At 45.9% G+C, this 14,149-nt stretch overlaps 1 protein-coding gene across 1 annotated transcript; it reads right to left on the reverse strand.

The window, feature by feature from the left end:
• Positions 1–3,171: 3,171 nt before the first annotated feature.
• On the reverse strand, positions 3,172–6,616 carry RPL14 (ribosomal protein L14). The gene is made up of 6 exons (XM_028518648.2): positions 6,529–6,616; positions 5,910–6,011; positions 5,207–5,301; positions 3,869–3,968; positions 3,727–3,780; positions 3,172–3,514 (listed from the first exon to the last, which is right to left on the reverse strand). Exons 1-6 carry the CDS (start codon positions 6,529–6,531, stop codon positions 3,230–3,232), a joined length of 639 nt encoding a protein of 212 aa, XP_028374449.2. The 5' UTR covers positions 6,532–6,616; the 3' UTR covers positions 3,172–3,229.
• Positions 6,617–14,149: the final 7,533 nt, after the last annotated feature.

Below are 14,149 nucleotides of genomic sequence, written 5' to 3' on the forward strand. Positions count from 1 at the left end.
GGCTGTCGGGTTCAAACTCTAACTCCGCCATTTACTCACGGTATGGCCTTCACAAGTTTCTTAACTCTGTGCTTCAGTTTCTCCGTGGAGAATGATTACGGTTTCCAATTTATAAATTCCAAGTATTAACTGAGTCAGTCTACTCTGTAAAGCACTTGTAACGTCTGGTTCTGTGCTGTAAGTCCAAATAAGTGCTAGCTCTGTCGCTGCTGACACTATCATTGTAGTCATGCGCCACTTAACAGGGACACACCCTGACAAACGCGTCGCTAGGTAATTTCGCCGCGTGCGAACACCGGATGAGCGCACGTGCACAAACCTGGCTGGTGTGGCTGCTAGGCACCGAGGCTCCCTACGGTAGAGTCCACTGCTCCAAGGCCACAAACGAGTACAGCATGTTACTGCACTGAGTACTGTAGGCAATTGTAACAATGCTGTTTGTGTATATAAACATAGCTAAACATAGAAAAGATACAGTAAATATAGTGTAAAGGCTGAAGAATGTTCACCCATGCAGGGCGCTGACCGTGGCTGGGGCTAACGGGACTGGAAACTGCCCGTGTGAGTCTGCGAGTGGTGCGTGGAGGCCTAGGACGTTAGTGCAACATTCTGTACACTGCGTAAGCACCTCACACTTAGGCTACACTACATGTTCAGACATGAGGTTACATCAAGCACAAGGGAAAATGATGCAGCAGACATGTGGCACACGCAAGACTCTTAAGGCTGTTGCCCACGTAAGGAAATACGGTTTTACAGCAAACTTTCTTTATAAGTGGAAAGAGTACGCTGTGAAATCACGACAAATAGTAAATACGGAAATAGTAACATAGTTGCTTATTACCGAGTACTAGGGGCTGCACCTGACTGCTGTGCTACCCTCTCACAGGACCGGCAGCACAGGCTTGTTCCCCCAGCCACACCAGGAACACGTGGTGCGTCGAGCCACCACGTTAGGACAGCTACGATGTCTTCAGGGCACAGGGCTTTCTCAGCGCCATTAGTCGTACGGGACCGTGGTTCATGCTCCGTCGCTGCTCAGCACGTCCTCCCACAGCGCGTGAGTGCACCCCCATGCGCAGCACCTTTTTCATGACATGCTGTTACCTCCCTCCCGTCCGTGTAATAAAAACCGGGGTGACAGTGCTTCCTGCCGGCCAGGCACTGTGCAGACGGCTGAGCTGAAGTCCTGTGTGTCCACCTGCCTGCCCATTCCTGCGGGGCCATCCCACACACTCCTCACTCAGGGTCGGGACTGATCTCATCCTGTTTACAGACGACTTGGTTGACTGCGCTTTCCAATAGCATCTGGTCCAGGGTAACAGTGGGGGCAGCAGATGATGTCCCTCAAAAGGAAAATCATCTGGAAACAAGGACTCTATAGAGCTCACCTATCACACAGACACAAAGTATAATACTGTGGTATTTATTTGGTCTTTGCCCACAGTCCCTGATACCAGAGGCTTCTAAAGCCCTTGGAACTTTCTGTATGCTAATCACTGGTGCCTCCCAGATAGCTCCAGGGTCAACTGAGGAACCAGCTGTGGAAGTGGAACCACGTGGGTTGAATTTTCACCCCAGCCCCACTGAGGGGCTACAGACTGAGCTACCCACGAATTGCCAGTGACTTAATCGTGCTTGTATGAGCCTCCAAAAAACCCTTAGAGGGAGACCTTCCAGGTTGGCAAACACAAGGTTGAACCGAGGGTGGCAAGCTGGGGGGGCCTATACGCTTCCTGCCCCTTCCCACACACCTGGGCCTGTGTACCTCTCTTCCATCTGGCTGGTCCCGAGTTACACTTTGTAATAAACTGGTTAAGTGTTTTCCTGAGTTCTGAGATGAGCCGTTCTAATAAATTATCAAGCCTCAGGAGGCAGTCCAATTTACAGCTGGTCGGCCACAAGTATGGGAGGCCTGGGACTTGTGACTGGTATCTGAGGTGGGGTCTGATGCCAACTCCTGGTAGTCAAGTGTCAGAACTGAAGTGTATTGGTTGGTGTGGGGGAATGGGCTGCACATTTACTACCAGAAATGCTGTACAAATAGTTCACTTAAGGGCAATAGACCACTTTCAAACAAGCCAAGCCAATCATCACAAAGGCTAACTGAAGAAATACTAGAAGATGCAGTAAGTGAAAATCAAACAATGAAGCCAAGAGTAAGAAGTGGGACAGAGGTAGCAGCAGTGAAACCAAAAACCCAGTAAGATCTGTATTTAGGCTACTGAATGGCCCACCGCCGACTTAGGTGGTTTAGACCGCTGTCAAGGTGAGGGGCATCACTGAGCTAGATAGCCCTGAACTTCCCCTTGCCAGTCTCGTTCCCCCAAGATTCAATCCAACAGCACAATGACCTACACCTGAGGTACCAGATAATTTAAAACTGCAGCCCGGGCTGGTGTAGCTCAGTGGATTGAGGCCTGCAAACCACGGGATCGCTGGTTTGATTCCCAGTCAAGGTACAGGCCTGGGTTGCGGGCCAGGTCCTCAGTGTGGGGCATGTGAGAGGCAAGCACACACTGATGTTTCTTTCTCCCTCCCCTTCTGAAAATAAAATCCTAGCCCCCCACAGATCTCCTCTGCATCCTTACCCTGTCGTCTCTGTAGTCACCATTACTGAGGGTCACACTACCCTCTCCCTTACAGAAACTTTTAGGTTGTGGCTTAAGATCCCAGTTTCTCTAGACAACTCCTCACCCCCACTCCAGAGCAGGCAGGCTGAAACTGCCTGTATTTCTCCTCTATCGCAGAAGTTCTTGCACTATCACCACTTAATGCCACCAACCGAAAATGACGGACTGCTACCCGTCAGGTTCAGGAAACCAGCTTTAGTGAGAAATGACAGGCCACCAGAATTTGTATTGTTTACACCTACTCCTAGTGTATTTTGGTAAGAAATATATACCCTCAAGCATCAAAAACTGCTAGAATTCTATGTATTTATTGGAAATATATTTGCACCAGAGGAAAAAAAAAATCACCTGGTGCTCTTTCACAACATCCTGTGGGAGCATATAGCTGGTCACCAGTGGGTGTGATGGCTTTACACCACCTGAAACTGGGCAGAGAGACCAAGGAACTGATTTTCTAAAGGCTACATAACAACCCTGCTACCAACCTATTTCATAATCCCTGTCCCAGCCAACACACAGACTTTAACTCAAAATTAAGTAATTTGCCAGCATGTCAAAAAGAACCTTTATTACTTTTAAAATAGCCTCTTATGTTCTCAGGCTTTCTTGCCAGATGCTTTTGGAGCAGCAGGTGCTTTCTGGGCTGGAGCTTTCGGACCCTTTTGAGCTTTTGGAGGTGCTGCCTTCTGGCCTGCGGCTTTCTGAGCGGGAGCCTTCTGCGCTGGGGCCTTCTTGCCTGCAGCAGTCACCTTTTTGGCCGGAACCTTTGCAGCAGCTGCTGCTGCTGCTGCACCTTTAGCAGCGAGTGCTTTTTTGGGAGAAGCTTTCTGGAGAGCTGCCCTTTGAAGCTTCCTAACTTCAAGCTTGATTAATCGGTTCCTCTGAAAAATTTCAAAGTCCGTATTTATTATACATGATACAAAAATTACTGTCATATATATTGATATACATGTATATCATGCATAAGAGACAACCCTTGTCTCAGAACCCTATGAATTCAACTTTGGTCTACTAAGCTTCAGTGAACAGAACTACCAGACAAACAAGCTTAGATTTAAAACCGTAACAATCCTGTAGTAACTTTAAAACTTACCATTTTCTTTGCCTTCATGACTTTGTAACGATCAAAATCTGTCATCTTGGCTTTCTGTTAAAAACAAAACAAAAAAAATTTCATCACCTTGCAAACCTCCAAAAAAGAAGAGGTCAGAATTCCAACGACCACAAGCCATCACCTTTTCTCTGGCTTCGATCTTCTTGGCCCACCTCGTGGCCGCCCACTTGGTGTTGATGTCCGCCTTCTGCCAGGCCTGCCGGACGTACTTCTGGCGGGCGCTGGGGAGAGCAGAGACCAGAGATCGACAGTCAGCTTTGGGGCCACACAGACTCGAGGACAGCTGTGCCCTCTGAAAAGCAGAACTCATGCCCCCCCCGCCCCAAGTTAAAAAATCTTAAGTAAAATGATGCCCAAAGTATCCTTCTCATCTGTTACACCTCTAGCTCTAGCTGTCTCCAGAACGCACACTTCTTTTACTTAGATGGCATTCATGAAGAGGGGATGCCTATAATCTCGAACACACAATTAAAAAAAAAAAAAGAAAGAAAGCAAAAGTCCACGTTCAAGATATAAAAACGACCTCTTAGCACGTCTGGATTATCACTCCAGAGCAGTGGACGTGTAGAAAGCAATTTCCCTTCACAAAGAATGCAATGAAGCCTACCCTGAATGTTTTTATTTTGCACCAAATGCTTAAAGATTTTTGGCCGAACATCACAGAATCCAAGTGTAATCATTCTGAACTTTCTCCCAGGTACTGCGAGCACCGAAACCCAGTGTGTTTAGAAAGTAACCTGGTCCCACTGCAGCCAGTCGTCATGGTGGGGAGAGGACCCCATGGTGACAGCACTCGAACAGCCTCGGTCTGTCCCTTGTCAAGAAACAATCACTGACTGTCTCAACTCCTTGTAAGCAGCTGGGAACAGAACCACTTCAGAGGCTGTTATGAGATGACGTATGTTAAATGGTCATAACTGATGTGAAACCTCAACTAAGGACAGCTAGAGGATTAGCAGACAAGAATTAGTATGAAAAAGAAACCAGAATTCCTTAGCAAAGTCTTTGTTGTGTGCATCCTGAAAGAAACGTACTTTGAGAGTGAGCAAGAGAGAGAAAGAATGGCAGATCTGGATAAAGGCAAAGCCAGAGAACTACCAGATCACATTTAAAAAGGAAATAATGACTATCTACTACACTAGAAATTCCTCCTCTCAATCGCTCTCAACTTCATTGACATTTATTACATTCCCAAGGGAGCACCAGTAAAATAACAAAAATCTTTTTTTGAATTAAACTAAGAACACTTTTTCTAGTGTAAACAAAGCTGGGCCCTGACCAGTCAGGCTCAGTCAGTTGGGCATCCTCCTGCAAAGCAACATGTCGGTGGTTCGATTCCCAGTCAGGGCAATGCCCCATCCCTGTGTTTCTCTCCCTCTCTTCCTCCCTCCCTCCCCTTCTCTCTAAAAATAAATTAAAAATTTTAAAAAACCTGGAGGGCACGGCTGGAGATACCGACCTGTGTGGGAACTTGAGGATGAAGTCAGTGAGCTGCATGCATTTGAAAGGCATGGCCTGTCTCCTTACTTGAGTGCAAGGTCCATCAACCAGAGCCTAGAATATTAAAACAAAATAATAATAAAATAAAAAGTCAAGATCTCAGTGCAAAACTTAGCATTCAAAATGGACAGTCTGTTTATCATATCCTTTCAGAATCTAATCGCTATTTAAATGTCTCTTTAAAAGATTAAACTATTAGTAGTACAGTATACAACCCAACTGCATATAACTTACTTGATAATTTTAAGTCTTCAATCCTTCCATTCCCAACACACTACTTACTGTTCATTCACAGCCCTCCGTCAACCCCTTAGTTTGTGGTTCTCAAACCGAGGGGCTGACAACAGCAAACAAGGGCTTTCCTTGTGTCCGGCTTTGTTATACACTCCCCCTTGATACATAGGAACTCACTTAACCCTCACCGATATTTCACCCATTAAAAGTTCTGGCTAGTTTAAGCGGCAGAGGTAATACACAAACCCGGTAGCACTGGGCCAACTCAAGTCTGGGCTTGAACCCCTACTGGGTGCCCACTGCCTGTTTTTCTCGAAGGTAAAATAAAGCCATCAGCCACAGTACTCCTCCTACCTCAGGGGGCCGCTGGGACCATTACCATCCTGCACTACATACATGTGAAGTCGTGATATTTCCCCCACACTTACCCTGTTCTGATCGATAACATCTACAATCGCGACCAGCTTCCCGGCGTGGGGCCCAAAGGAGACGTAAGCCACACGGCCAACCTCCACGAAGCGCCTGAACACCTAAATGAGCAGGGGCAAGAGAAGGGGAGAACAGTGAAACTCACTAGAAATTCTCTACAGTTTATAAGGTTTTGCAGTTACAGGCAACGTGGCTCAGCACAGCGAAAAACAACGTTGAGGGGAATACACTCAAGTGTCAGGGGTCGACCTGGATGGATGAAATCCGCAGAGGCGGGGTCGGCGGCAAAAACTAGGATCTCGCCGGCCTCTCATGAGGCCTCCGTGCCCCAGCCCGGCTTGGCAACGGCGTCCCGGCCATGCAAGGCCACTGGCCGTCCGGCCGTCCGGCTTTGGCGGCGATGGCGCGCACGCGTGGCCCAGGAGCGCCAGGCCTGCCGGGCCCTCCATGCACTCAAGGACTGCGCGCCCAAGAAACTCCCAAATGTCGTGCTCCACCCGCCCAGGAACCCTCGCCACGCGCACGGAGAGCCCGCCGGGCGCCGTTCCGCGCCCCCCCACCAGGCGGTGGAGGAGCTGCGGGGCCGCCACACCCAGAGCTCGCTACAGCCACACTCACCATGTTGGCGGCGTTCGGCGAGAAGGAAGAGGGCCTGCCCAACCTTGCGCATGTGTAGTAGGCCGCCCCGCCCCTGCGCTAAACGGGATGCCGACGTGAGCGCCGATTGGTTAGAATGGTGGCTGCGTGCGCACCCGCGAGAATGCTCACTGGGAAAACATGGCGGAGCCGGGTTGGGCAGGCTTGACTTTTTCCCTAACCCGAAGCGTGAGGTCGGTTTCGGTGATCATGCGCCCGAGTTGCAGGTTATTTTAGTACTTTGGGGTGAAGAAGAGCACGGAAGCTATGACTCCAGTGTAACTCTGTCCACATTCCATTCTACTTTATTTTTTAACATTCTTCCATTTTCCACTAACCGCGCTCTCGATTTTTGTCTCAATGTTACTCATGACTTAGTGCTGGTTTTCTTCTCTCTTTAAGTTACCCCAGTAACTTTGTTAACGTTTCATTTTCAAGTAATTCAGACTTGCAGAAAAGTTGCAGAGCTAATACAAATAGTTCCCATAAATGCTTTTCTTAAGATTCCCCTAATAGTCACATTTTATGTTTGCATTATCATTCTATCATTTCTTTCTGAACCATTTGAGAGGAAATTGCAGACACGATGTTTCTTTATCGCTACACTATTAAATGTGTTATTTCCTAAAAACAAGGACATTATCTTCCGTATTCAGTACAATGATCAAAATCAGGAAATTGATACTAGCAGTCTATTATTTAATTTGTAGTTCTTAGTTAAATGTTATCAGTTGTCCCACTTACAGTTTTTAGAGTAAACTAATTTTTTTTTTCCTGGTCCGCAATCTGATGGGCGATTACCAGTTGCATTTAATTGTGTCCAGTTTTTGTTGTTTTTTAATCCATAAGAGTTCCTAAGCTTTGCTTTGTCTTTGGTAATACTGACATTTTAACATACAGGCTAGTTGTTTTGTGGAATGCCTCTAAATGTGGATTTCTTGTCGTTTTCCCCACGATTACATTCAAATGATACACTTTTGGTAGAAATGCTGTGAGTTTGGTGTATCATCAGGACACACGCAGGATGTCTCCGTGTCCCAATACAGTAGCCGTATCACCTTTCATAGCTTGATGAAGATGGTGACTATTTTACTGACAATTCCCTAATCTATTTTAGTCTTTCCCTCTAAGCTCTATGCCTGCATATGTTGCCAGGACTGTCCTAAGCAGAGTCCCAAGTGACCTGCTTTTTCTGTTGATCCGTGTAATCTAGTCTCTGCTCATCAGTCAGAGGGATCTTTTTTGAAAAAAAAAATCAAATCACATCTTTCTGTTTAAAACATTGTAATGGCTTTCTACAGTATTTAGAGTAAAATCGAAACTGCTTCCTCTGGCCTGCAAGGCCGTGCAGCGTATGCCCCTATGTCCAAACATACCTTATGCCGCCTCTTGTACCCGTTTCACTGTGCTTCAGCCACGCTGGTCTTCAATAGGACCAGCCCTCTCCTGTTCTTTGACTTTTGCATGTTTTCTCTCCTGCCAAGAACATTCTTCCTTCTGTTCATACTCATTACATGGTTGCCACGTGAAAAGTATAGGTCAGTCCCCTTGTCCCTTTAGTACATCAGCTTTTTGTTTTCCTCAGGGCTATTATCACAATTGTTTGACTCATTTTTCTGGCCAGTTAGGTTGTAGTTTTGCACCAACTGGAGTAAGTTCTGTGAGGGCAGCACCTCGGCCTTGCCTTGAGTGAATTTTTCTTAGCACAGCGCTTTGTAAGGGGCTCAATTAGTGGGCAGTGAACGAATTAGTCTTTGGGCCGTGGCATCCTACTTTATAATTTATAAAGCCAAAGTCGTGAATAAGAACATTCATGTCTTTGTGGTTAAGAGGCCCAAACTGGGACCAAGCAACCCAAAGGCCCACAAGCAAGAAAATGGGTACATTGTAGTTTTTATAGTGGAGTCAACATCATCTGCATGAACATGGATACGTTGGCAGATAACAATGAAATAAGTCAGACACAAAGTGTATACTGTGTGATTTCATTTATATGAAGTTCAAAACAGGCAAACTAATCTGTGGGCGTTAAAAGCAATGAGCGTGTTTGCCCTCGGAGGTTGCAGTGAGCAGGTGAAGAGAGACTCCTGCGCTGCCTGTGTTCTGCTTCGCCGGGGTGTGGATTACGTGAGCGTGTTCAACTTGTGAAAATTCAAAGTGCTACCTTTATGATCGGTACATCTCTTTCCCCGAAATATATGTTAGCTTTAAAAAAGTAAATAAATAAACTCAAAAATGGCGTTTCCTGGCTCTACCGCCAGAGAACCTGATTGGCAGGTCTGAGGAGGGGCGGGAATCTGCATTTACACACAAGCTCCCCAGTGGTTCGCTAGATACAATGTGGGAAACACTTTCGGATTCTCCACAGTTACCCAATTATTTTTCTGAAGTTCATCGTCTGATTCAGTCACCCCTATTTAAAGTCCTCCAAATGATCATTTGAATCCCCTCTTCTACAGAATGAAGTCCAAACTCCCTCGCCTGGCGTTCAAGGCCCTGCTCAACTGCTTCAGCTCACTCTCACTCCTGTGCTGCTGTAGCTACAGGTCTCGTGGCTTCTCGTGCAGTTGGGCCCCCTCTTCCTAGAACATGCTCCTCGCTGTCCATGGAGAACCACAGCAGGTCCTTAAAGAAGCATTTTGAGACTCTTTCCCAAGCAGCCCCAGGCTGTTTTCAGATTTCTTCGAAGCCCTGTGATAATGGCAAGGTAACTCTCTAAGTAAGCCTTGGCCACCTTACAAGGTCATGGGTGTCCAACAATGAGCAAGATAATCATTAGCTGCTACTGACATCAGAAACCAAACCCCCAAAGCAAGCACATGCAGAGCTCGGGTAAGCTGGCTCCGCCCCTTCCAGGACGCCCACGGAGCCTGCTGGTCCAACCACTGAGAAGACTGGCTACTCCTGTCCCCTCCGCATTCTCCTTTCCATGTCATTTCGAATCAATTCACAGGTGTCATAGTCAACTTCATATGTCAATGTGACTAGGCTACAATATCGAGTTATTCATTAATCTAGATGTTAAGGTATTTTGCAGATGTGATTAAAGCCCATAATCAGTTGTTTTTAAGGGAAATTATCCCGAGTAATCAGTTGAAAGACCTTAAGAGCAGAGCCAACCCAGGCCTCCCCGAGAAAGAAGACCCACCTGTGGACAGCGGCTATGGCTCAAGCCTAGGGCTGCAGCCTGCCCTTGGGACAGCCTACCCTGTGGATTTCAGACTTGCTTGTTTATCCCCGACAGTCACATAAGGGATTTGTTGCAAATGCAATCTCTTAACACATATCTCCTACTGGTTCTAGGTCTCTGGTTAAACCCTGACTGCTATACCAGCTATGTCATTTCACCTGGAAATAGTTGGGCATCTGTCTAAGGAGTCTTGAAAAAAAATTTCATAAGACCATTGTCTGACCTAAAAAAAATTAATAGCAATCCTTGATCCCATCAGGTGTTCAAATTTCCAATTGATTCATAATTTGATAATATGAAAAATATTTTTGGGCTAGTAATTTTTTTCTCAGCATCTTTAGTTAGGGAGAAAAGAAAAAGGAAAAGGGTCCCGATGTGGGAAAGATTTTCTCCGCGGCTCCAGCAGAGGGCTCTCACGTCTCACGTGTTTCAAGAGGAAAGATAATTTGTCTCCTTTCTCTTCTAACCTCAGTCTGAACTCAGCCCAGGACTTATTTAGCATATAGTACACTTTTTTTTTTTTTTTTTGGCAAATGTATGATGAGTGAATGAATGAATAAGTAAACGGATGAAATAAATGTGTTTTAAAACTTGCATTCATTGGCTATACTCCATGCCAGACATTGACTAAGAACTACATTTCTCTTTTCTCAACTCTCCCATGAGGTAGCTATTATTCCCATGTCATGCATGAAGAAATAAAGGCTCAAAGAGGTTGAAAGACTTTATGAGATCATAGAGGTAGCAAATAGAAAATTCTTGAGTTAATCCAGTTCTATAATTTTATTTTTAAGGGTCTTATAGGACATATAGGAAGTGCATAAATGGTTCAGAAAAGAGAACCCCTGTAACTACTAGCTAGTTCTAGAACATCCCCTTCACCCCAGAAGACCTGTTACTATGGACCGAATGTCTGTGTGCCCTTGGTATTCATTTGTTAAAAGTCCTAACCCCACCCTGGCTGGCGTGACTCAGTGGATTGAGCCTGGGCTGTGAACCAAAGCATCGCAGGTTCGATTCCTAGTCAGGGCACATGCCTGGGTTGCAGGCCACGTCCCCAGTGGGGGTCATGTGATGAGAGGCAACCACACATTGATGTTTCTCTCTCTCTCTTCAAAAAAAAAGTCCTAACCCCCAACTCAATGGCATTCGGGTATGGGGCTTTTCGGAAGTAATTCAGGTTAGCTGGGGTCGTGAGGCGGTGCCCAGTAATCACAACGGGACTACTACCCTTTTAAAACGGACACCAGAGAGCACCCTCCCTCTGCACAAGCACAGAGGCAAGACCATGCGAGGACTCGGTGAGGAAGCAGCTGCCTGCGAGCCAGAAAGAGAGCGCTCACCGGGAACTGAACCGGCTGTCACCTCGGTCTCGGACTTCCCAGCTTCCAGAACTACGACAAGTTAGATTTCTGTTGGTCAAGCCATCTGGTCTCTGGTATTTTGTCACGGTGGCCCTAGCAGACTGAGACTTCTGTTTCTCCCTTTCCAAACACAACCTCTATTTCCCCCCAAGTGTAAGAGGAATAATTTTCTTGCTTTTCTTCAGAGTTTATCTTCTGTGTTTAGTTTGGCCTGTTTTTGACCTTTATAGAAATAGAATTATATATATACTTTATATATAATATATCTTTCATTATATATTATATATCTTTTGTGACTTATTACCCTATGTTTGTAAGACTCATCCATATTGAACATACATTTGTAGTCCTTTTGTCTTCAGGCTGTGTGGTAGTTTCCCTTACCGATATGTCACTGTTTATTCTTTCATTTTATGGGATTGGCATGTTGGTTGCCAGTAAGAATATTCTCAGGCATGTATCCTGGTGTATACACATGTATATACCTTAGAACACATGTTCTCTAAGGCATATTCCTTGGACTGGAATTTCTGGATCATTGGGGAAGCATATGTTCAACTTTGCAGACCACACCACAGTGTCCCAGGGTGGCTGCCTTAATTTACGTGGTGTTAACTCATTGCAGTTTTCGTAGGCATCGCCCGGGCATACTTGGTAAGACTGAGCACATTTTCATATTTATGGAACATTTCTCCTTTTGTACAGAGCCTTGTCAAGCCTTTTGCCCATTTAGAAAAAATTGGATCATCTGCTTTTTTCTCACTGATGTGTAGAAATTCTTCATGTAATTTAAAAACTAGTCCTGTGTTGGTCATTTATGTTGCAAATAACTTCCTCCACTCTGTGGCTTGTCTTTTCACTCTTTTAATGGTGGTTTTTTGATGAACAGAAGTTAATTGTAATGTAATCAAACATATCAAGTATTCTCTTATGGTTAAGGCTTTTGTGTGTGTGTGTGTGTGTGTGTGTGTGTGTAGTGCTTAGGAAACCCTTTCCTTACTCAAGATCTTAAAATGTTTCCCCACACTTTATCCCCAAACCTTTACTGGTTGATCATTCATACCTGGAAATATTTTTGAAAATGGTATAAGGGAGGGGTTGAACTTCCTTGTATCCACATGGAAATCCAGGTGTCCCCCCATTTTTTCTCACTGCTCTCATGTGACACCTCTGTGTCATAAATCAAGCGACTATGTTGGACTAGAAAAGTCTAAGGCCCAACTCCTGACTGCCCCAGTACTGCCTTTCTCTGTGAAAGGAAATAGGGTAAACATAAGGGTTTTAGACTCACACAGGTCAGAATCTCAACTGACAATCTCCTTCTCCGAAACTGCTTACTAGCTGGATGGTGTTGGCATATTATTTTATCTCTGAGCCCACACTTTTCTTGCATGGTTATCATAAAGAACGAGCACAATTTGTGATACCTAATCACTTTCACCTTCACCACAAATTTCATGCGTAAGCACTGGCTCGGGCGAGAGCCTTGGGGCTCGGGACTCTGTAGTTGTATTAATTCCCTATTGCCATGTAACAAATTGCCACAAACCTGGTGGCCTGCACAAATCCCATTTATTACCTAGCAGTTTTGTAAGTCTGAGCCCAGGTGGGCTCACCTTGGTTCCCTGCTCGGGGTCCACGAGGCTGAAATCAGCATGTTAACTGGGCAGAGCTCTTGTCTAGGAGGTTCCAGGGTGGTCTGCTTCCAAGTTCCTTCTGGTCGTTGGCCGACCCCAGTTTCGTGTAGTTGCAGGACTGAGGTCCCAGGTTCTTGCTGGCTGTCAACCAGGGGTTGCTCTTAGTTCTTAGGCAATGCTCTCGGGCCATTCCCACCTGGCTCGCTCCCTCTTCAAGCTAGCAGCAGTCCAGGCCTTCTCGTGTCTTGAACATGACCAGCCGTTCTGGGGGAAACACGCTCTGCCTTGAAAGACCTCACCTGACGAGGTTAAGCCTACCTTGGTGATCTCTCCATGTTAAGGTCGACTGATTGGTAATTACACCTCATGTCCTCAAATCCCTCATATCCTCCTGTGACAACCTAGTCCTGGGAGCGACACCAGAGAGTGAATAGCATGGGGGTCACCTTCGATAATGCCTCCTAGACACGTCACTTGGCCTGAAGATTCGGTGGCGGTCCCTCTGTTAAGATTCTTTGATAAGGGAAAAAAACCACAACACAACACAACCAAAAGATTCTTCGATAAACATCAGAAAGCCCCAGATTCTTCATTAGCTTATCCCAGATCCCCACACGGGCTGGAAACGCCGCCTACGACTTGCCTCCGTGACGCCCTGGCCCTCCGTGCTGTGCAGACACACCCTCGTGTTCCTGTCGGCTCTTGGTGATCTGGATGCTGTTCTTGTCGGATAGCTCCAAAGTTTATTGCCCACCCTTTGTCATTTATGGAAACAATACCAGACAAGCAGTATGTTGAGTATACAATACATTCATAGCCCTCACCCAAATCCAAGACCACACAGGGCAAAATGTTAGGCCCACAGTAGGTGTTTCTTAGGTGTCTGTGGAACAAGTAAGTGATGAATGGCAGGCTTGGGTCTTAAGCAGCCTTCTGTCTATTTTAGAAACAAGCCGTATGCACACACAAAGATAAATAATGATATAAGAATTTATAATGTGATTCGTTTTGAAAAGGTAGTCCAGGAGATGCTCTATAGTGTGTGTGTGTGTGTGTGTGTGTGTGTGTTTAGAGAAGTAGAGTTAGAACTGGGCCTCGAGAAATGTGCATTGTTTGGATGGGTGCCAGGATGACCCACGGTCTAGGCAGGGAGAACTATGGGAGCAAGAGTGCATCATGGGACAGGAGCAGCCTGTCTGGGGAGGATCAAAACCTGAATGGCAGGCTGTGGCCCCACAGAAGTGTCGCTGCCAACTAAGGCAAAGAAATGTTCGACGCCAGTTATCCTGAGGAGCCAAAGGTTTATCAGAGTGAAGCCCTTTGAACTCTCTGGGATAAAGGTGATGTTCATGCATCATTTTCGTAATTCACCAGGAAAGTTTTCTTAAGAAAATGTTCTTCATTTTTAAAGC

The sequence above is a fragment of the Phyllostomus discolor genome, chromosome 7 (genome assembly GCF_004126475.2).
Source record: "Phyllostomus discolor isolate MPI-MPIP mPhyDis1 chromosome 7, mPhyDis1.pri.v3, whole genome shotgun sequence".
NCBI classification, from domain to species: Eukaryota; Metazoa; Chordata; class Mammalia; order Chiroptera; family Phyllostomidae; genus Phyllostomus; species Phyllostomus discolor.